Below are 22,096 nucleotides of genomic sequence, written 5' to 3' on the forward strand. Positions count from 1 at the left end.
ACAAGGCCAACACATTCAAATGGATGTTCTATTTGACAAGTTTGGCTTCTCTGTAGGTGTTATTTGCAATACGCAAATACGAACCCTAACCCTGAAAGTATGTACTACACATACATGTGTCCACTTGGACACGTGTATTAAAATACACGTGGCCAACTGTGCAGTTAGTGTCAACCGGATCCACCGCGTGTATTTACGTGGCCACTTGCACGTGGCTAACAGTTCGCCACGTGTACAGTGACCATACACGTGGCGAAAAACTATTTTTTTTGTAGTGATCAACCTGCATGTAAACCCTAAAACATAACAATAAGTACAATACATACTATATATAATTATAAACCATAACTAAATATAGCACAAATCTAAGGTTGGGGTATATAATAAGAATTTTTTATAAAAATAAATTCAAAAAAATTTAAATACAAGTATTTATTTGAATACTGTACAAAACTAATTAGATTATAAACTCTAATTTGGTATAGTGTACATAGTAATATTATCATGTACATACTATTTGTTTTTTTTATAAAAAAAAATAAAAATAAAAATAAAAATAAAAATTCCAAAAATATTTTTTAAAAAAACACCAGTTGGCCACGTGGCGTACTTACACGTGGCCAACAGAATGCCACGTGTCCAATTCGTACAAGTGGCCAGATGGCCACATGTATTAAATCCACGTGGCCAAATTCAGCCACGTGTATTTTTACACGTGGCCATCTCGCCACATTGATAAAATACACGTGTCCAGATGGTCACGTGTATGGCCGCGTGTATTTATACACGCGGCCAATTCACCGCGTGTAGAAATGCACGCGGCCAATTGTTTTTACGCCACAGATGGCCACGTGGCCAGTAAAAGACGTGGCGATTTGCGGAGTTTTTTGTAGTGTGGTCTTGTTAATGATATCTGCTTATGCTCCTCCAGCAACCTTCCAATCATAGAATCCAATTTCTTTGCAGTTCTTTTCATTGCCTTTTTATATCCATTGAAATCCAAGCACCCAATAAGCGGTATTGCATCAGACAACACGAATACCACAAAGAGATAAGAAACATCCCCCATGAAATCCTCAAAGCTCTGAACCTCACCTTCTTCACAATCAGCTCCACCTCTATGGCATTGCTTCCCTGCCACCATCCTCAAAAATACATTGAGCATCAAATCCCCAAACCAATGTTTCATATCAACCAAAACCAATTCTTTATGTAATAGTTCAAAATATTTCTTCAAATATATGTATCATTTAATAATTACATAACTATTAAATGAGTTAGACACCTATATGGTAAGCACTAAATAGGTGACGTTTCTATCGAGAAGTAGCATAATGAGTATCAGGACTTCAATGTATATGCAAATGACATATCAGGCTACAGTTGCAGTTAGAACTGAAATCCATAACTACCTCTACACTGCTGTAACAAACTGCCTGGCCCTGCTTCTAGAAGCTGTGTTTGCTGCTGAGACTGTTGTTGTGGCTGAATATCAAAACAAACACAAACAGTAAAGAGATTTAGACTAAGATTTGTTTTGATTTGGTTCCCATAATAACTATGGTAGCAATACCTGAATTTATAGAAAACAATTACAGCAGAGAACTTCAGAAGTCTTTACAGTTACATGTACCCAAGCGTTTCATCTCTAGCTTTCAGTTATTTTTATTTTTATCTTCAAGGGTCTCACTTCTAGCTTCCATTATCTTGCTTGGCTGCTCATCTTCAACTTTCATTATTTTGCTACACTTATTGCTGCGGCGGATAGGATCAGGTGGGTCATTATCTTGAGTGTTTAAAGTTGTCTCAATAAACAGAAACAAAAGATTGCAAATTTTCAATCCACAGCCAGAGTTCTGATTGCGGTTCTTAATGGGCTTTTTGAAGGTTCCCAAAATTTTAAAGACCAAGCTAAACTTGCATAAATCAAGTACAGGAGAAAAGTTATTTATGGCTCAGATTTTGTCAGGCTTAGACGCAAAGAACAACACAACCAAATTGAGCTTAAGCCTTCAGCACTGTGCTTGGCTTGGCAGTCACGTGTTAAAAGAAAAAGGCCCATCCCTTGGGAAAATCACTATGGCAATGATCTAGATGTGTGTGTACTCAGACAGATAGACACATAATATCATTTTAACAATCAAGTCACATGCTCCATCAAATTCTGAAAGCTTTTAGCGCTGCTACTCTAAAAAAGTTGGGGTTATTTTTAATATTACAATAAATGTACTAAAGCAGGTGTCTTGGCCAGATTACACTATGCATTTCCGGCAACAATAAATAGCATATCAGCAGCTGCCAGATCCAAAAAGTATCTGTGAAAATCAGTCTTGGGTGAAATTCATTATACTCAGTTGATTAAAGTTCTTTACGAAAGCAATCCAACAAAAACCTCCAAAGAGTATATTACAATGTACTAAACGAAAAAAAAAAAAAAAAAAAAAAAAAAAAAAAAAAAAAAAAAAAAAAAAAAAAAAAAAAAAAAAAAAAAAAAAAAAAAAAAAATCAGCCATTGACAAATGAAAACAGAGGAGGAAAAAAGAAAGAAAGAAAGAAAGAAATCCATAACTCCGCATAGATAGCATATTGTTTTAGGTTTTAACATTTCTTCATTATTTTTTACTCAGAAATCCCAAATATACAAAATACAAGACAACATTAAATGAAAATGACAAAAAAGGAAACAACTAAAAATTTCACACATTTCCTAGATTGTTTCCCTCAACATGCCAATCAATCAGAAAATTAATTTCTTTTTCTTTTGTGTTGTTTTGAAGGAGAACATTGATAAATTTGAATATGTTTCAACTTGAAAGAGAATCAGCAATGTGAATCAAAAGAAATCGATATTTCATGTCCTTTGTGTTTTATTCTCAAAAATTTAACAGTACAAACTAATATATACCAAAGCATATTATCAAACACAAGCTTCCAAAGTTTCTCATTTTCTGGATCAAACCGTTCAAACAAATCGAGATAAGCTTATGAACTTGCCAAATCGAAATTCTCTCATTTATTCCTCATTTTGAATACCACTACGTGAATAATTTTTTTTTTTTTTTTTGAAAAAAAAAAAAAAAAAAAAGCACCCTTTACTCCAATTTCCTACTTGCTTTCGATTTCAGATGAGGTTAAATCACGACAATTTTCTCCATAATCTCAAACCTAACTTTTATTCTGCTAAGAACTTGAAGTTGATGGCCCTAAAACAACCAAAGAAATCCAAAACGTTTCCATTTTTAAACAGAGATCGCATCGAATCATGAAAGGAAAGCTAATTAAAAACCAAATTTCACTGACTTTATTGCATCAAATTCAACCTGAAAACTAACGCAAAAAATCAAATTTATACGCTTGGTAGCAAATAAGGAAACTTGAAATAAATTGACATTTCTTCGGTTCGCCACAGAGTTTTCAGCATCGAATATATTACTGGGCTTGAGATCGCAATGAACCGAACCTTTTTCATGCACATAATAGAGACCCCAGAGGATGATACGCACAAACCTGATTGTTAGAACAGATTCTGGTATGGTAGTTGCTGAACCAGAAGAGCCTATCTCCACTATCATGCAAAACAAATAAAGCTACATCGGGGGGAATCCGACAATCCCGCTCCGATGCTTTTGTCAGTATTATCTCAAGTATATATCACTCTTTATCACAATGAGCAATCTCTCTCTACTTGTCTAGTTATGAGGTATTTATATATGGGATATCGAGAGCGGTCCGATTTTTCCATTGGACCATGTGTCAGATCCGGAGTGCTTGTCGACTACTCGGATCATGGGATTGTCGTATATGCTCCACGATCGTTGCCAAGTCGGTCTTTAACGGGCTTGAAATCGTGGAGTCATGGTTCGTGCTCCACGATTATCGCAAAGTCGGTTTTCAACCGACTCTAGATCGTGGGGGAACCTTCCGTAATAATAGTTACCGTGCAATCGTGGGATATCCTTCATGGTTGCCATAAGGTTGGTTTTAACCGTCCTTAACTGAATCTGGGCATGACAGCTTCGGCAATTTGCCGCTAGTCCTAATGGGCCAAAATTCTGGCCCATTGAGCAGAATCTGGATTATTCCCCAAATTCCTTTTGCATGAAGTAGTTTTCGTGAAAGGAATTTCCTCGCGCGATTCTGCCGAGCTTGAATGTGAAATATGTTGGCTCTTTTTTTGGAAAGCACCGGAAAATTTTGTAACGCAAAATTTTGAAATTCATTTTTTTTTTTTTTTTTGAATTTAAGCGCCCTTGGAAACAAAAGCGTCCGAAATAATGACTTTGGCTATGATGAGATTCGGAATTTGTTGTCTGATCGGTCTGTATTCTCGTGCGGCGCGGACATTATTAGGTTGATTCAAGCTCCTCGTGCCGCGTGTAATCACGCCTGTAAGCCTTTTGGCTGTGGAAGCTTTTTCACGCGTTGAGATGCACATTTGGCTTGTCTTTCGAGGCCAGCTGTACGCCCGACTGTTAAATTTTTTTTTTAACTCAGCGCATTCAATGAACGTCTTATCAGCTTCCTAATGAGGGACTATATAAACCCCCACCTCTCATTTTTACTTTTCATCATTAAGTGTTCTGTAAAAAACATCTGAGTTTTCCGGCGAGAATTCCCTTTTCCAGCCAATCTTTTCCTATTTCCCGATCCTCTTCAAATTGTTGACCGACTTCCTTCAAACATTTGACCGACTTCCTTCAAACTGTTGACCGACTTCCTTCAAACATTTGACCGACTCCCTTCAAACATTTGACCGACTTTCTTCAAACTGTTGACCGACTTCCTTCAAACATTTGATCGATTTCAATGGCTTCAAATTCTGATTCTGATTCTGATTCTGATGGTGCTCCCATCGGTGGTGGCCCGAATCTCATTCCTCATGAGAATAGATTTAGGTCTCTGATTTCGGCTTCTGAGGAAGTTCGCCTCCGTCAGAGCTATAACATCCCAGACTCCGTGACTCTCCACTTTCAGGAGCCCGGTCAACTTTCCTTCGCCGGTGGTGATGTGTCAATCACCGAGCGAATGCTGATGGCCGGATTCCGATTCCCTTTCACATGGATAGCCAGGGAACTGCTAGTGCAGCTAGGGGTAGCTTCATCTCAGGTAAAACCGAACGGATGGAGATATCTGTTTGCTTTTTTCATCCTTTGGAGGATTAAGCTTCAGAAGAGGATGTCTGTAACTGAGTTCCTCACAATTTACCTAGCCGGCTTCCGACGAGACGGCATGGTAGAGTTCACCGTTTGCAAGAAACAGTCCTTTATCCATTTGGCTTGGAGATATTCTAACAACAAAGAATGCAAGGAGCAAATCTTTAGAGTCTCCGGCCAGTGGGAAAGAGCCGAGCCCTCAACCATCTCGGACCAAGGGGTACCCCGGGACTGGGCCCGCATGAGAGTCAGAGCAGCCAAAGCCCCTTAGTTGAACGATGAGCAGACCGACAATGTCGACGCCATGCTTGCTTTCGCGAAGGCTACGCCAATTAAAAAGGCATCGATCGCGCTGAACTTCAACCACCTTGTAACAAACGAGAATATGCGAAATATTCTCGGTTACGACATTCCTGTTTCTGATCTTCCTTTCCTGAAGGTGAGGAAAAGCAAGCCTCAGAAGTTGAAGGAAAACCCAAAGCCTGCTACGCGGAAGGGTAAAGAAAAGGTTCTTGATGGACCGAAGAAACCTAAGAAGCAAAAAGAGGCTCCAAAAACTGTGAAGAAGCTTCTTGCCGATGCCCAACGGATCGAGGCCGAGCAGGAGGCTAAAGCGAAGAAAGCAGCCGAGAAGAAAGTCACCGAGTTTAAGGCTATTGAGACGCCGGCAGAGAAATCGAAGACTGCCGAGAAAAGGCCTCAGTCGCCCAACATACCTGAGGGGGAGCCTGTTAAGAAGAAACAAAAGATTGAGGCGACACGGTCATACCTCAAGTCGCTTGGTTCAGCAGTTCGAGGTATTCCAATCTATGCCGAACCCCTGTCGACGATTATTTCTGAAGATTCCTTCGGAATGCCGGGAAGAGGGCAACGCCTCTACACTCTGAATTAGGCGGAGTTCTAGTGCTTCGCAACGAAGATGTGCCCGGTTCGCAAGCCGCAGGCCAGGACGGGACTCCTCCACCCGTGGTCGAGGACGAAGTTATTCAGACTACCCCCCCCAGCAACTAATTTGGACCTACCCGAGTCACAGACGACACTGGTTGATGCTGGGGTCGGGACCCAGGAGATAACACTGCCAGAAGTGATCGCTGAGGTTGGTGAAGATGCTGCATCCCTCCGAGTCAAAGCGGACAACGCGGCCGTTGGGTCAAGCAACAAGCCCTCAGTTTGCCTTGCGGCACAGGAGGCGAAGCAGAGTTGTAGCAGGCCCTCTGTCGAACTTAGGATCGAAGGGACCGGACCGACGGTAGAATCTACTTACGATTCTATCGGGTTTTTTAGGCCAGCCCGGCAGTACAAATATAATGAGGCCTCACTGGAAGAGAGTTTGGCCGGGCCAATCATGGACGCGGTTCAAGCCCTGACCCCGGCCAACTACTTAGGGCGGAGTACCGCCGGTTGCATTCCAACCGAGGACATGATCGCTTCATCTGTCCGACTACAGACAATGGTGAGTTTCTTCTTATCTTTCTTTTGCTTGATTCGTTTCTTCCTCTTCTCTCTTTTTTAAAAGTCTCATTTTTGCTCGACAGCAATTGGTGGATACCCTTTCTCTATTCGACTAGCACAGGGATTTCCACCGAGACCAAGTTTCTGTTGTAGCTGGACTTCAACAATTGGTTTCTGAGCTTGAGCTCGAGTTGGCTCGTAGACAATCCCTGGAATCAGAAGTGGCCAGACTGAATAAGCTTCTTGCCGAGTGAGAGTTAAAATTGGCCAAATACGATGAGTCGATTGCTGAGGCCGAGCTCAGGCGAGAAGTGGCCAAGAAAACCCGCCGAGGATTAGCTACTAAGCTAGATGTGAGAACCCGCGAGATGTTTGCGCTTAAGACTCACACTGATAGTGTCGAGGCAAGGTATTTGGCTACATCATGCAGCAATACCGTGTTGCGGGCTGATCTGAGTGCTACAGCAGCACAAAAGAGAGTCGCTGAAGAAGCTCGGCGAGTTGCCGAAGAAGCTCAGCAAGCTGTAGAGGAGAAGTTGCGAGAAGTTGAATCGGGCTTACAAGCATCTCAGGCGGATTTACAAAAAGCTAAATCCAAATTCCATGAGCTTCGGAAGAAATCCAAGCACTATAAATCGAAGGCTGCTCACTACAAAGTGAAGGCCGATCGACTTCATAGTCAGATTCTGGCATTTACCAAGGTTCGGGATCAAACTTGGGTTAATGGATTTAGCTGGGGTTTTAATTCACTCAAGGAATTTGCGCTTAACCTTTCGACCCCTTCACCAAATTTTGCCGAGTTGAATTATACCGACTTTATGGATGTTCCTAAACAAGCTATTTTAGAGTTAAGGGGAATAGGTCGAGATTTGATTCCTGACATCCTAAATTGAGTTGATGAAGATGCTGAGCCTGTTGATGGGGCTACTCAACCAGTAGAGTCAAGCGCTCCAACCGAGGTTGTTGATGTTGAGGCTTCTGCTGATCAAGATTCCAGATAATCGAATACCAAGAAGCCTTAGATTTTTATTTTTATTTTTTTTTTGTAGCTTCGGCATGCCTTTAGTTTCGGTGCTTTTGCAAGCCTTTGTATTGACATCCGGTGTTTTATGTAAATAATTTTACACCAAAATTATATTAGTATTTTGTGTTGTACCTTTTGTATTCTTGTTATGGTACTAATACCCCCCAACTTTTGCACTTAGCCAATTTTGACTAAGTGTATAAGTTAATGATCGTGAATTCTGACTAAGTCTCGGCTCGAATCCCCTCAATGTGATTCAAGTCATAGATTTTTCTGACTTGAGTCCCCTCAATATGACTGAAGTCTCGGCTCGAATCCTTTCAACGTGATTCAAGTTATTGATTTTTCCAACTTGAGTCCTCTCAACATGACTCAAGTCTCGGCTCGAATCCTCTCAACGTGATTCGAGTCATTGATTTTTCCGACTTGAGTCCTCTCAACGTGACTCAAGTCTCAGCTCGAATCCCCTCAACGTGATTCGAATCATTGATTTTTCCAACTTGAGTCCTCTCAACATGACTTGAATCACGTTGAGAGGATTCGAGCCATAGAATTTGTGAATATTGCTTTGGAATATAGTATGCTGTCTGAATCTGCATTTATTGATAAACAAGAAAGCTTAAGAACAAGCAGATTACATATAATATTTCCGGAGATATTCGGCATTCTATGGTCTTTGCCGCTTCTTCCCCTTTGTATCCTCAAGATGGTATGCTCCTTTTGGGTTGCTTTTAATAACTCGGAATGGTCCTTCCCAGACTGGCCCTAACTTTTCTTCTGTGGGGTCTTTATCTGCCAATGTTATCCTCCGAAGCACCCAATCACCAGGATTAAACGATCGGGGCTTTACTATCTTGTTATAATACCGAGTTGCTTTTTCCTTGTAAGCAGATGTTCTGATTCTCGCTCCTTCTTGTTTTTCTTCGAAAAGATCAAGGTGCAGCCTTAACCCTTTGCTGTTGAATCCGAGATTATAATGCTGAATGCGAAAGCTCGGGGAAACTACCTCAACTGGGATTACCGCTTTGGCTCCGAATGTTAGCAAGTAGGGCGTTTCGGAAGTTGCCGAGCTGGTTGTCATTTGGTATGACCACAGAACTTCTGGCAGATATTCTACCCATCCTCCTTTACGCTTCGAGAGTTTTTTCTTCAATATCTTCACTAGATTTTTGTTTGTAGCTTCGACTTGCCCGTTAGACTGAGGGTGATATACCAACGAGAAGAAATGTCGGATTTTGAGCTCGGCGCACCACTTCTGGAATGGTTTGCTGTCAAATTGCGTTCCATTGTTAGTTACTAAGGCGTAGGATATCCCGAATCTACATATGATCGCCTTCTAGAGGAAATCTTTTATTGCCCCAATCATGATAGGCATTAAAGGCCCAGTTTCTCCCCATTTAGTGAAGTAATCTACTGTGACCACTAGAAATCTGCAATCCATTTTCTTGTGGGCATGGGCCCTACAATGTCAACTCCCCATTGGGCAAACGGCCATGGTGAAGAAACCGAGCTGACTCTTGCTGGGGGGTTTGTTTGTAACTTTGCAAACCTTTGGCACTTGTCACATCTTCGGACCATCTCCATTGATTCTTGATTCATTGTTGGCCAATAGTAGCCAGCTCCTAGAGCCTTGTGTGCTAACGTTCTACCCCCCGAGTGACTGCCGCAGACTCCCTCGTGAATTTTCTTCAATAAATATTCAGCCTCAGTCGTTGAGAGGCATTTCAGGAGTGGGAGTGTATAACCTCGGCGATATAAAATTTCACCAACGAGAGTATACCGTGATGATTGCATCCAAATTTTCTGAGCTTCTTTTTTATCATTCGGCAGTTGCCCGTTTTTCAGATATTCAACCACATTCCTTGCCCATTCAGGAATTACGTAGGCATCATCGATCTGCATCACCGATCCAGGGTCATCCACAGAAGGCTTGTCCAGAATGATTATCCGGTGTTTCAATGCCAAAATCTTTTCGTCCGTTGCCGACCCTAACCGAGCTAGTGCATCTGCTCGTTCATTTTCGGTTCTTGGGATCTATGTGACCACCACTCGTTCGAAGCGGTCCCAGAAACCCAAAACCTTGGCAAAATATTTTATTATTTTTTTTCTCCTTTGGCTTCAGATCCACCTTGGATGTGGCCGACAACCACTTGTGAGTCACTCCGGACTTCGAGGCTTTTTGCCCCGAGATGTTCTGCTAGGCTGAGACCTGCTATTACTACTTCATACTCTGCCTCATTGTTTGTGGTCGGAAAGTCTAACTTCAATGCCACTGCAATTTCCTCCTTATCCGGTGTTATCAAGGCTACCCCGGCTCCGCTCCGGGACTTCATGGATGACCCATCGACATACGCTATCCACGCTTCTTTTTCGGGTGTTTCTTGACTTTCGAGGAGATTGCTGAATTCTGCGATAAAGTCTGCCAGAACTTGAGCCTTGATGGTGGTTCTCGGATAGAATTCTAGGTCAAATTCTCCGAGTTCCATGGCCCAATTTACCAACCTACCCGAGAGGTCGGGTTTTTGCAGTACTTTCTTCAAAGGATACTTTGTGAGCACCCTTATAGCATGTGCTTGGAAGTATGGTCTCAACCTCCGAGCTAAAGTGATAAGGGCGAAGGCCAACTTCTCAATCCGAGGATACCTTCCTTCGACTCCATGTAGCGCTCTACTGGTGAAATATACTGGTTTTTGCAATCTGGACTCTTCTCAGACTAAGACTGAGCTGACAGCTGATGGCGACACTGCTAGGTACAGGTAGAGAATTTTCCCTTCTTCTGGCGAGCTCAAGAGTGGTGGGTTGGCTAGGTATTCTTTTAACTGGCCAAAAGCCTCTTCGCTCTCGTTGCTCTAAACAAACGTCTTCCGAAGTATCTTGAAGAAGGGCAAACATTTATCCGTTGATCGGGAAATGAACCGGTTTAAGGCAACAATTCTCCCGGTCAATTGCTGCAGTTGTTTTGTTGTACGGGGAGCTTGCATGTCCAGCACAGCTCGAATTTTTTCTGGATTTGCCTCGATTCCTCTACTCGAGACCATAAACCCCAGGAATTTTCCTGATGAGACGCCGAAAGCACATTTGGTCGGGTTTAACTTCATCTGATATCTCCTTAGTGTGTTAAAAGTTTCTTCGAGATCAGCCATCGCTTTTCGGCTCTTCACCAGCATGTCATCCACATATACTTCTACATTCCTCCCGATCTGGTCCTTGAACATTCTGTTGACTAGCCTCTGGTAGGTTGCACCGGCATTCTTCAAACTGAAAGGCATCATATTGTAGCAATATAACCCTCGGTCAGTGATGAAGGAAGTTTTCTCTTCATCGAGCTCGCTCATGTGGATCTGGTTATACCCCGAGAAGGCATCCATAAAACTTAGGAGCTCATGCCCCGAGGTGGAGTCGATTAGGACATCCATCCGAGGGAGAGGGAAACTATCTTTTGGGCACACCTTGTTGAGGTCAGTGAAATCCACGCACATTCTCCATTTCCTGCTTGACTTTTTCACCAAGACAACATTGGCCAGCCATTGAGGGTAGTCCACCTCTCGAATAAAACCGGCTTTCAATAGCTTCTCCACTTCTTCATGTATGGCTTGGTTTCTTTTCGGAGCAAAGTTTCTTCTTTTTTGCTTGACGGGTCGGTAGTTTGGGTCAACATTTAGCCTGTGCAAAATTATCGAAGGATCAATTCCTGGCATATCGTCATGGCACCAGGCGAACACATCAGTATTACTTCGAAGGAAAGCTACCAAGGATTTTTTAATCTCCGGAGATAATAGAGATCCAACCCTAACCTTTTTTCCTTTACTCCCCACTTCAAATTCTTCCATCTCCTCGGTTGGTTCCCCCTGCTGTAATTGCTATTGCTCGCCTTTCTCCCCGCAGCTACCCCGTGAAGGGGTTCCTTTCATCATTATGTTGTAGCACTGACGTGCCACGCCCTGTTCTCCCCTTACTTCCCCAACACCTTTCTCAGTTGGGAATTTGATCTTCAAATGTGAAGTGGAAGTGATCGCCTTCAGATCGTTGAGGGCTGTCCTTCCAAGGATCGTATTGTAGGCCGAGGGTCTATTGATCAACAGAAACTTAACCATGATAGTTTTTGTGGTCGGATAATCCCCGGTAGTTATAGGGAGTTCAATAGACCCGACCGGTTGGACTTGCTCCCCGGCAAACCCTACCAAAGGGCAGGTAGATGAGATCACTTTTTCCGGGCTATTCTCCATGTTTCAAAAAGCTGACCAATATAGGATATCAGCCGAGCTCCCGTTATCAATGAACATTCGATGGATTCGGTGGTTAGCCACTTGCAGAGTGACCACGATTGCGTCGGTATGAGGAAGTGAAACTCCCGCATAATCTTCATCTGAAAACCCCACCACCATGGATTCCCTTCGGTGGGATTTGTGGGGTCTTTCTATAGTCATCACCTCCTGATGCTTCTGATACCGAGCGTAGGCCTTTCTATCCGCGCTCATCTCCCCTCCTTTGCCAAAACCTCCAAATATGGTTCGGATGTCGGTGATGACCGGTTCATTCCGCTGTCCATGGCCCCATGCACCTCTGCTTCTGCTTTTGCTTCTGCTTCTGTCTCGTCGAGGTTCCTCCCTTCTCCTATCTCTGCGATCTTCCTAATGCTTCAAAGGAGAGCGATCTCTGTGTCTCAGCTCTCGATATTGATGCTCTCGAGGCCTCCGATTCTACCAAGGCTGGCCTTGGTTGTCTGCTATGAAACGGAGTAGTTTTCCGTTTTTGATGCTTCTCGATCAGGATTCTGATATTTCTGCACTCCTCGGTGACATGACCTCGAGCATCATGAAACGCGCAGAATTTGTTTCTATTTTCTTCTTTCACATGCTTATTGTAAAGGGGATAAGGCCTATCGTACTGCTGATCCCACTTGATTTCCATCAATACCTTGTTAATGGGAGAATTCAAAGGAGTCCACTCATCTATAGAGAACTGGTAATACTTTGCTGGTTCCGTGGCTTTTTTTGTTTCGGTCCGCTTTTCTTCTTTCCAGCCCTTTTTTTCTTTTTTCCCAGAGTTGCCTGACTCTGAAACCTTCTGCTTCTAGGATTCCCTCAGAGCCGCGAGGGTTTCTTCTTGGTTTACGTATTTCTCAATCACATCCGTGAGGTCGGTCAAATTCTCAGGATGATTGAGAGCAATTTCAGACATTAGGGGCCCTTCCACCCATAATCCTTGATAGAGGGCAGCATAAACCATTTCCTCGGTTGGGTTATCAATGGTGAGCTTTGCTTGATTGAATCGGACCACATAATCTTTCAGAGACTCGCCCTCTTTTTGGCGCATTGCCATCAGTTGTCCGGAAGGCTTCTTCCTCTTGCACCCAGCCAGGAATTGAGTTACGAATTTCGGTCCGAGATCCTCAAAACTTGTGATGGGACTCGGAGGGAGTTTTCGGAACCAGTCTCGGGCTGAACTGGACAAGGTAAGTGGAAAGGCTCGACACGCCATCTCCTGTGGAGTCCCCTGCAGATCCATATGCATCTTGTAGTTGTCCAGGTGCTCGGTGGGATCTTCAACCCCGGTATAAGTTTGGATGGCCGGAATTTTAAATTTCTCGGGAAGTTGGATCACCATGATGCACTCAGAGAATGGGGAAGATCTGTTCAAAAGGCTATCCACTCGAGAAATTTTCCCCTTACTGTTTTGCTGGATTTCAAGTTGCAGCTGGTTATATTTGTCTTCATACTTCTCATCGAGTGTGGCGATTGCTTCAATGAGTCTTCTTTCTTCATATCGAGGATTCATCACACCTTCACTAGGAGGAGGGTTCACGACTCCTTCAGCTCGCCAAGATCGGTTTTCAGGTTGAGTTCTTTCTATGACCCTTCTGCTCTCCCTGTCTTCTTCCTCATGGGTGTTGCTTTCTCCTCCTTCATGCCCCTAAGGTGCTTCAGGAACTCATTCATCCGCCAGTCGCCTCAGCAGACGAAGGTTCTTTTGAGTTAAGACCTTCATGTCCCTAGACATCTGGGCTATTCGAGCCTCCATCTCAGCTGCATTCTGATGAGACGCACCCCCCGTCCCGTGACGAGGGTTGTTTGCTCCTGAAGCCGTGGCTCTTGTTCGTACCATTTCAGATAAATTTTTGCGTAGTAAACAACGCACACTCGCTAGTCATTTCCCACAGACGGCGCCAATCTGTTAGAACAAATTCTGGTATGGTCGTTGCTGAACCAGAAGAGCCTATCTCCACTATCCTGTAAAACAAATAAAGCTACGTCGGGGGGAATCCGACAATCTCGCTCCGATGCTTTTGTCAATATTATTTCAAGTATATATCACTGTTTATCACAATGAGCAATCTCTCTCTACATGTCTAGTTATGAGGTATTTATATATGGAATGTTGAGAGAGGTCCGGTTTTTCCATTGGACCACGTGTCAGATCCAAAGTGCTTGTCGACTACTTGGATCGTGGGATTGTCGTATATGCTCCACGATTGTTGCCAAGTCGGTCTTTAACGGGCTTGAAATCGTGGAGTCATGGTTCGTGCTCCACGATTATCGCGGAGTCGATTCTCAATCGACTCTAGATCATGGGAGAACCTTCCATAATAATAGTTACGGTGCAATCGTGGGATATCCTTCATGGTCGCCATAAGGTCAATTTTAATCGTCCTTGACTTGTATGCAGACAGCTTCGGCAATTTGCCGCTGGTCCTAATGGGCCAAAATTCTGGCCCATTGAGCAAAATTGGGATTATTCCCCAACACTGATCCTTTCGCAATGAACCGTACCTCTTTAAGAAGCAGATTGTAGAATTAGATGAGATAGCATATTCAAGAAGCAGATTATAGAAACCAACGAAACCATACTAATCGATCGACAAGCTAATGAACACAAAGAACAAAATTAGAGTTTCCTAGAGATATAACAGAGAGAGAATTCTAGAGAGAGGATGAGAGGGGAGCGTTAGAGAGAAAGAGAGCGAGAAAGAGAGAGAATGATGATTCATCTCTTTGTCTTACTATTTATGGAACGAAATCAAAAGCTATTAGGGCTTCTCTCTCTCTCTCTCTCTCTCTCTGTGATTATGCGTTTGAATTTGGGGCCCCCAACGGCTAGTTCCTCTCTCTCTGTTTGTTTTCGTTTTTAAATAATTTATCGATTTTCTCTTTGTACTTTATTTTCCATTTTCGTGAGTTAATCGCCGAGTTTAAAGTGGTCTGAGTTTAAGTGCTACTAGTTTTGTTTTATATTTTGTTAATTTAATTGAATTGAGCAGAATTTTATATTGCTCGAATACCCTATGAATTTGAGTTATTATATTTGCTCCCGCGCAAACTGGAATGTTTTCAATAAGCATCTCTTTTAAATAACTCACAAAAGATTTGGTCAATAAATGACTAGAAAAGATTTACAGCATTTTAATTGGGCTAGGTAAAGATTATTTTGGCTAGTCATGTATCAAAAACATGTAAAATGTAGCTCCAGTCGACTAGTCATTATTTCAGCTAAAAAATAAATGACTAGCTATTGCTAAGCATTGAGCTGAGCTGAACCGAATATTAGGAATGGCTTAGCTAATAGGTTGCATATTCGAGCCGAGTTTTGAAATGTTTGTACAAACTCAGCTCGCTAACGGCTTAACCTAGCTCAAACTTGTTAGGGATGCCAACCAAGCCAAGCCGGCTACTTGACTAGCTCGGCTCAAGCTTGTTTTTGTATTTTTTTTACATGTGCTCAAAATGAAAAAATTAATAAGCATATTAAAAATTAAGAAAGTATTAACTTATTCATTAAAAAAATTAGACTAATTACAAGAATATCCGAAAAATTAAAAAACTTGAATTACAAATAAGATTAACTTAGTCTCTAAAAGTGCAATGTGACCCTTAGTTTATAAGAATCGCATTTTTTTAATAGCAAATGCTTTTCACATATTTTTTTAATATTATTAATAAGAAAACATGTACTTCTCATATGCTTAAAGCGTACATAGTAATTTTAGAAATTGGGTTATAAAAAATTCCTCCAACCGAGTTTGGAAGAATTTTTTGTCCAATTCCTATCTCTTCTTGAACCAACTTCTTTCCCAGTAGAGAGAATAGTGACTTGATCAATTATTCATTCTCATAATACACATTCTTCATATTCCTGCTCAAACGTCCTTCTCTTGTGGTCTTATTGTTAATCCAATTTAATAAATAAACAATTGAAATTGTATTAGCTCTGAATTTATAAACGGTGTAGAGTTATAATTAAATCTTATGTAAGGAATTAAGGATAGTACTAATTGGGTCTCATTGCCAAACACAACGACTGTCTTTCTCTCTCTCTCTCTCTCTCTCTCTCTCTCTCTCTATGGTAGAGAGAGAGAGAGAGAGAGAGAGAGAGAGAGAGAAAGAGAGAAAGACATCACCAAATTTGTTGCAATATAAATAAAATAGATGGAGAGAGAGAGAGAGAGAGAGAGAGAGAGATACCTGGATTGAGAGGGTTCTTTGGCTTGACGAAGATGGTAGCAGATTGACTCAAGAGGGTTGGGAGCTTTTGGGCAAACGCAATAATATATTTATTCCCATGGAAAAGAGTAGGTATTCTTCTCTTTTTTAAAAAAATACATATTCTTCTTAGTAAGGAAATAAAGTATTCCTATAAGAATAGACATTTGTTATAAGAATTGAGATAATCAAGTAATTCTCCTTTCAACAGGAAAAGAAGGTCCTCTTCTTCTTACCTATCTTGACTAAAGAATGTAACACTAGGAATTTAGAGAGTTCCTAAGCTCTTCAATCATTAAGTTTGAGTAATAATTTTTGCATATTGCTTTATTGATGTGTTCTCCTTTAAATAGGATTCAATGACCTGCTGAAACTAGGAATACAAGTTCGACTTGTACTAGGAAAACAAATGCGGCTAGACTTAGAAATTTAAAATAGAATCTGACTCCTTTTGGGAATAAATCAGATTCTTACATAACTTGGAATATTTCCTTATTAAGCTAATAACCTAATGGAAGTAACTTCTTTATTGAAATAGTTACTATTATAACTTAGGGCTAACGTCACCAACTTATGACTAACGTCTTCCACTCTCATAACAACATTCCTATGAATAGTGTACAACCAAATAAAATGAATAATTATTTATTTCAATGGGTCTATTTCGTGAATCAAATCGAGTTGTCTCGCGATCCCTTCTACAGTTTGGCTCGCAACGATACCTTGACCAACCCCAAGTCCAATAGAAGCAAGACCGAAGGCCAACCCGACAGCAATAACGGAAGCGGCAGAAATCAATGGATTCATGATAAGTTCCTCACACCAAAATAAGTAAATAGTTAATGATACAATAAGCCAAGAAATTATGACTTAATTATTCTATCGCTAAGATCTATACAGTCCAAGGAAGAAGGCCTAAAAGATTTACATATATAGCTCAATTCAGGAAAAACCTACTATTATGACACATTTGCAAGCGTAGGTTGTTAATCTCTCTTATTCTTATGGTTAATTTATTTTACTATCATATTGATGTTGATGGTACCTATTTGTTTATCTTTGTTTAGTTGAGAAGTAGATTTATTATTATTTTATATATATATATATATATATATATATATATATATATATATATATATAATTGGTGCAACTAACAAATTTATAGAAACCTTTCTTTGTATCATTATACAACGTGACTTCACAACCAATGCGTCAGAATTCAGAAACAGTGGCTTTTTCCTTTGCTTTTGTTTTGGCTTAAATAGTTTCTGCCATGATGCCTTTTACTTTTAGTGATTTGTAGGATTTTCCATTCAGCATCATCATTTTGGTACTCTCCCAAACTGACAGGAAAAAAAAAAACCTAAAATAGAGAAGAAAAGAAGGGAGCATATCTTCGGATATTACATTATTTTGTTATAAAGTTTTTAGAAATTTATGTTAAATATGGATTAATAGTTTACCTAAAATTTAGAGAAAATTGCATTATTAGTTTTTGTGATTAGCCTAAATTACAAATCACTTTCTCTGATATCAAAATTAATTTAGAAGTTCATGTGGTTGGCTTAATTTAAAAATTTCTCTTTGGAGTCAAATTCCGTTAAAAATTTTGATTGATTTTGTTAGGTTTTATAAAAATTTTGATTGATTTTTAATAGATTTATATGTTTTTTATTATGATCGATACATATCGCTATTTTATTGGCGCTGACGTTGCATCTAATAGAATCTGTTAGAATTTTTAACCGAATTTTACTCCATGAAGCGACTTGTAAATTAAGCAAATCATAAGGATCTCTAAATTAATTTTGATATCAACAGGAGCAATTTGTAATTTAGACTAACTACATAGACCAATGGTGCAATTTTTTCTAAAATTTACTAAGTTTACAAATTGATGTGATAATCTATGTAGTATTTATAGCCTCTTGTGATTGTACTAAGAAATATAACTTTTTGTCAAAAAAAAAAAAAAAAAAAAAAAACTTCATTTTCAAGTTTATCTCAAAACGCAATTCTAGGCTTTTTTTTTTTTTAGAGGAAAAAAGTCAAAAAAAAAAAAATGTCTTTTAAAATTTGTTACCAAACGGACTCATTTTTGTTTAGCACAATTTTTTATGTACTAAAAACACTTTTTAAGCTGGTTGACGCAATCCCAAAAAAAAAATTTACCATTGTCAATTATTAAAATTGTCTATCATATGGCAGTTTACATTACATTTATTTTTGTAAAACATAAATTGTCAGGACAGGGATGAAGGGAAGGGATGCCTGTATTTATTTATTTTTTGTCAACATTGAATGGATACTAATTTTATTTTTACAATAAAAATCATTCATGCTTTTTTGCCCTTTCAATAAAAATTTCTGAGCAAAGAAATTATAATAAAAATCATTTTCAAAAAAATAAAACCATTATAATTTGAATGGGTCATTTGGCTGGTCTCTTAAGTACCTAATGGAATCTTCGAAAATAATTTATTCACGCGCACACAGAAAACATAGAGAGAGAGAGAGAGGGAGGTGGCGGCCCGGCGGGTAAGTGTGGGGTTTTGACTTTGACTCTGGGCCCTGCTGGCTGCTGCTATATATATTGCAGTTTAGCGGTGAATTAGGCTAATAAACCTCCTTTTTATACTCCTGGGCTCCCAATTTTAGGTCAATTAATTTTTTTTAGAAGAATTTTAGGTCAATTTAACATACAAATTAGTGCATACTTGCTGTCATTAGATATAAAATTGCAATCATTATAGAAAATTGTGTGAGAATTCGAAGCTGATCACAATCAAGGTTTTGCAATAATGTGGTCACGTTCTTATTCTTATGGTTAAATCATTATTTATTTAAAAAAATATTAAATTACTATTTATTTTAAAATTTTAAATTGTAAAAAAAAAAAATTAATCATTTAAATTAATATTTTAACATTTTCTCTCAACAATCGGTGTCCAATAACAATAAGTGAAATATTTAACTCAAATAGATGATAAATGGTAAAATCGTGATCTTTACTATAATATTACGATAAATCAACACTTATCTTAAAAAGTTTGAGTTTTTTTTTTTTTTTTTTTGACATGTCAAAGAGTTTAAGTTCATAAAAAAAAAATGTAGACTTAATTATTTGAATTAAAACTCCGCATTTTTATCCCACTTTATTAATGTGGCACTGCTAATCAACTTTTTGTTTTCTTTAACATTGGCCAATTTACAATGTCAAATCAATAATAATAATAATAATAAAAGTATGATATATAACATTTCTTTGAAATTAATATTAATTCTAACAATTACCTATTCAAAAACTCATTAAGAGCCTGTGTTAGGATTACATTGAGAAATAGAACTTTTAAAGCAAAAAAAAAAAATAGCTTTTTAGAAAATGCTTTTGAGATGTTTGGGTGTGCAATTTTTTTTGAAAAATTGCAAATTCCGAGAAAATTTGTTTTTGAAATTATGTTTAAATGGTTAAAAAATTTGAGAGAAAATTAAAAAATAATAATAATAATAATAATAATAATAATAATAATAATAATAATAGTTGAATAAAATATTTTTAGAATTTGAATTCGATTTGAAAAAACTAAATAAATCAACTCCTTATCTAGCACAACTTTTCAAATATTAAAAATACTTTTTCAACTTCTTATCTCAATCTCAAACAACACCTAAATATTTAATGACAAAAGCTTTGAATATAACCGGCCTCGTTCTAGTTTTTTTCTTCTTTTTTTTTTTTTTCTTACACCATTTGTACAGCACTATTGACTTTCCTTTGCTTCCATCTTCCACCATTCAACGTTTTATACTCGGTCCACTTTTAGCTTTAATCATGACTTCAAACCTCTCTCTCTCTCTCTCTCTCTCGCTTTTCATTTCCCGTAAGCGTTTGGCTGCGTGTGAATCGATCTGATGGATGTGCAGCAACAATCACAGCCATCATCATCATCATCTCCAGGAGGAGGAAGAGGAGGAGCAAAGCAAAAAGAGGTAGTATCTCCTGATCATCATCATCATCATCCTCAAGGTAACGCAAAAGCAGGAGCTTCTGGCACTTTCTTCGGGAAGCATCGGATGGCAGCTGCCATAACCAATCTTCACAGTCAAATCAACATCCTCCAGGTCCTCTTTCATCAATATATATATATATACACACACACACACACACATAGACATTTCAAATGGGGTATACGTATTTTTGTCTAAGATCAAAAAGTGTCTATGAATCAAATCATGCAGGAAGAGCTGGACAAACTGGAGACAACAGGTGAATCTTCCGTTGTATGCAAAGAGTAAGTTAATATATATATATATATATATATATATAATAAAAAACCTGTTCTACTTCTTCTTCTTCTTCTTCTTCTTCTTCTTCAGTTTTTACAAAATCCAAACTCCATAATAATCGTCATTGGATGACGTCATCTTTGCAACAGGCTCATTTCAAGCCTGGGCTCCGTCCGCGATCCGCTGCTTCCGTCGTAAGAAATCATTTGTGGTTGTTATTGCTGTGGTAATTATTTGGTACGTTAACTGTCGTCACAATAAGAGGGTGTTGTGTTGTGTACGTGGTTGATGTGCAGGACTAGGGGACCAGAAGATGTGAGCTGGGATCGTTGGTTCCGGGGAGCCCACAACTCCCGGAATCACAAACGCTGGATGTAGAAAGGCAGTGATCAAGCAGGGAAGAGAGAGAAAGAGAGGGTCAATTTTGTCGGTTATGCTACCTTTTTGCTTTGATTGGGTGAGCGGTGGGTTAAAGATGTTGGTTGGGTGGGTGCATTTTCTTTAGCCATGTTTCCGATTGGGATAATATTATTATATGCTTATCCAAATGCTACAAAAATTGTCATTCACCAATGGATGGATATCAATGCTCCTTTTTACTTTTATAACTTGGTATCTTAGTAGATAAACTGCATGAGCTAATATTTCTTTTATGGCTAAAAAAGAATATATATATATATATATATATATATATATATATATATATATATATATATATATATATATATATATATATATATATATATATATATATATAAATAAATAAAAAATAAAAAAGGAAAGGTGTCTTGGACTCTTGAAAACGAGTGTTTGTCGTTCGAAAATCCCTTCTTTCAAGAAATTGCGATGTTTTCGAATCACAGACAAAGGATATGTTTTTTGAGGCCGAGAGCATTTTCAACAGAGCCTTCATATGGTTTGCTATTATGAACTATTTTACTCATCAAGCATATGCTTCAAAATTGAGTGTTTTTATCCATTGTACTATAATGAACTTTCACATTTTAGTCTATTTTTATAATTTTCTCTCCCCTCTCTCCCTCCCCTTCAACTTTTACATATATATATTATTTAAAGAAAGTAAAGAGTATAATAGATAGGTCATTGAAGTTTGTATTAAAAAATTAATAATTAAAATAGAAAAATGTGTATTTTGAATAGCTAAAATAATCATTACTGTGATAGATGCTCTAACTTACAATATTGTCATACACTTAACTGCATTTTTAAAAAGAACATTTTAAAATGGGTAAATGTCTAATAAATCTCTGAATCAGAGCGTCATTTGAATTCGATTCCTCACTTTTTGAAAATCAGTATTCAGTGCTTAACTTTTTCGCGAATTTGAAATAGGTCCTTCCGTAATTTTTTCGTTCATTTTCGCAACCACCGTTAGTGCCACGTCAGCATTTTTGCCACATCATATTAAAATATTAATTTTTTATTATATTATCAATTTAAAAAATTATTTTGTATTATTATTATTTTTTTAAAAAAAAAATGATGGGGTTTGGAGGTGGCTGCCACCGTGGGAGGGGGTGGCTCCCAGGCCACCCCCAGGGCCTGGTCAATCCAAGCAAGGCTTCTTCGTTTAAAGAACTACCAACCATTACCCTTTGTTTTCTCTCTCTCTTGCTCTCTCTATAATCTACAAGCTCTGCTTTTTGCAATCTCTCAGGTACGCTTCTTGATAGCGCCAGATC

General features: G+C 39.0%; 1 protein-coding gene across 1 annotated transcript; it reads left to right on the plus strand.

Annotated features, from left to right (window-relative positions):
- Nucleotides 1–19,899: 19,899 nt before the first annotated feature.
- On the plus strand, nt 19,900–20,966 carry LOC133871322 (guanine nucleotide-binding protein subunit gamma 2-like). Its single transcript, XM_062308744.1, has 4 exons — nt 19,900–20,228; nt 20,346–20,398; nt 20,543–20,587; nt 20,690–20,966. The coding sequence occupies exons 1-4, from the start codon at nt 20,019–20,021 to the stop codon at nt 20,769–20,771; spliced, it is 390 nt and encodes a 129-aa protein (XP_062164728.1). The 5' UTR covers nt 19,900–20,018; the 3' UTR covers nt 20,772–20,966.
- Nucleotides 20,967–22,096: the final 1,130 nt, after the last annotated feature.

This window comes from Alnus glutinosa, chromosome 6 (assembly GCF_958979055.1).
Source record: "Alnus glutinosa chromosome 6, dhAlnGlut1.1, whole genome shotgun sequence".
Classification (NCBI taxonomy): Eukaryota; Viridiplantae; Streptophyta; class Magnoliopsida; order Fagales; family Betulaceae; genus Alnus; species Alnus glutinosa.

Excerpts from the sequence above, each read along its gene's own strand:
- LOC133871322 (XM_062308744.1), top strand. The coding sequence starts at position 20,019 with ATGGATGTGCAGCAACAATCACAGCCATCATCATCATCATCTCCAGGA. Across the intron at positions 20,229-20,345 it reads GTCAAATCAACATCCTCCAG|GAAGAGCTGGACAAACTGGA; the intron begins GTCCTCTTTCAT and ends CAAATCATGCAG. Across the intron at positions 20,588-20,689 it reads CGCGATCCGCTGCTTCCGTC|GACTAGGGGACCAGAAGATG; the intron begins GTAAGAAATCAT and ends GTTGATGTGCAG.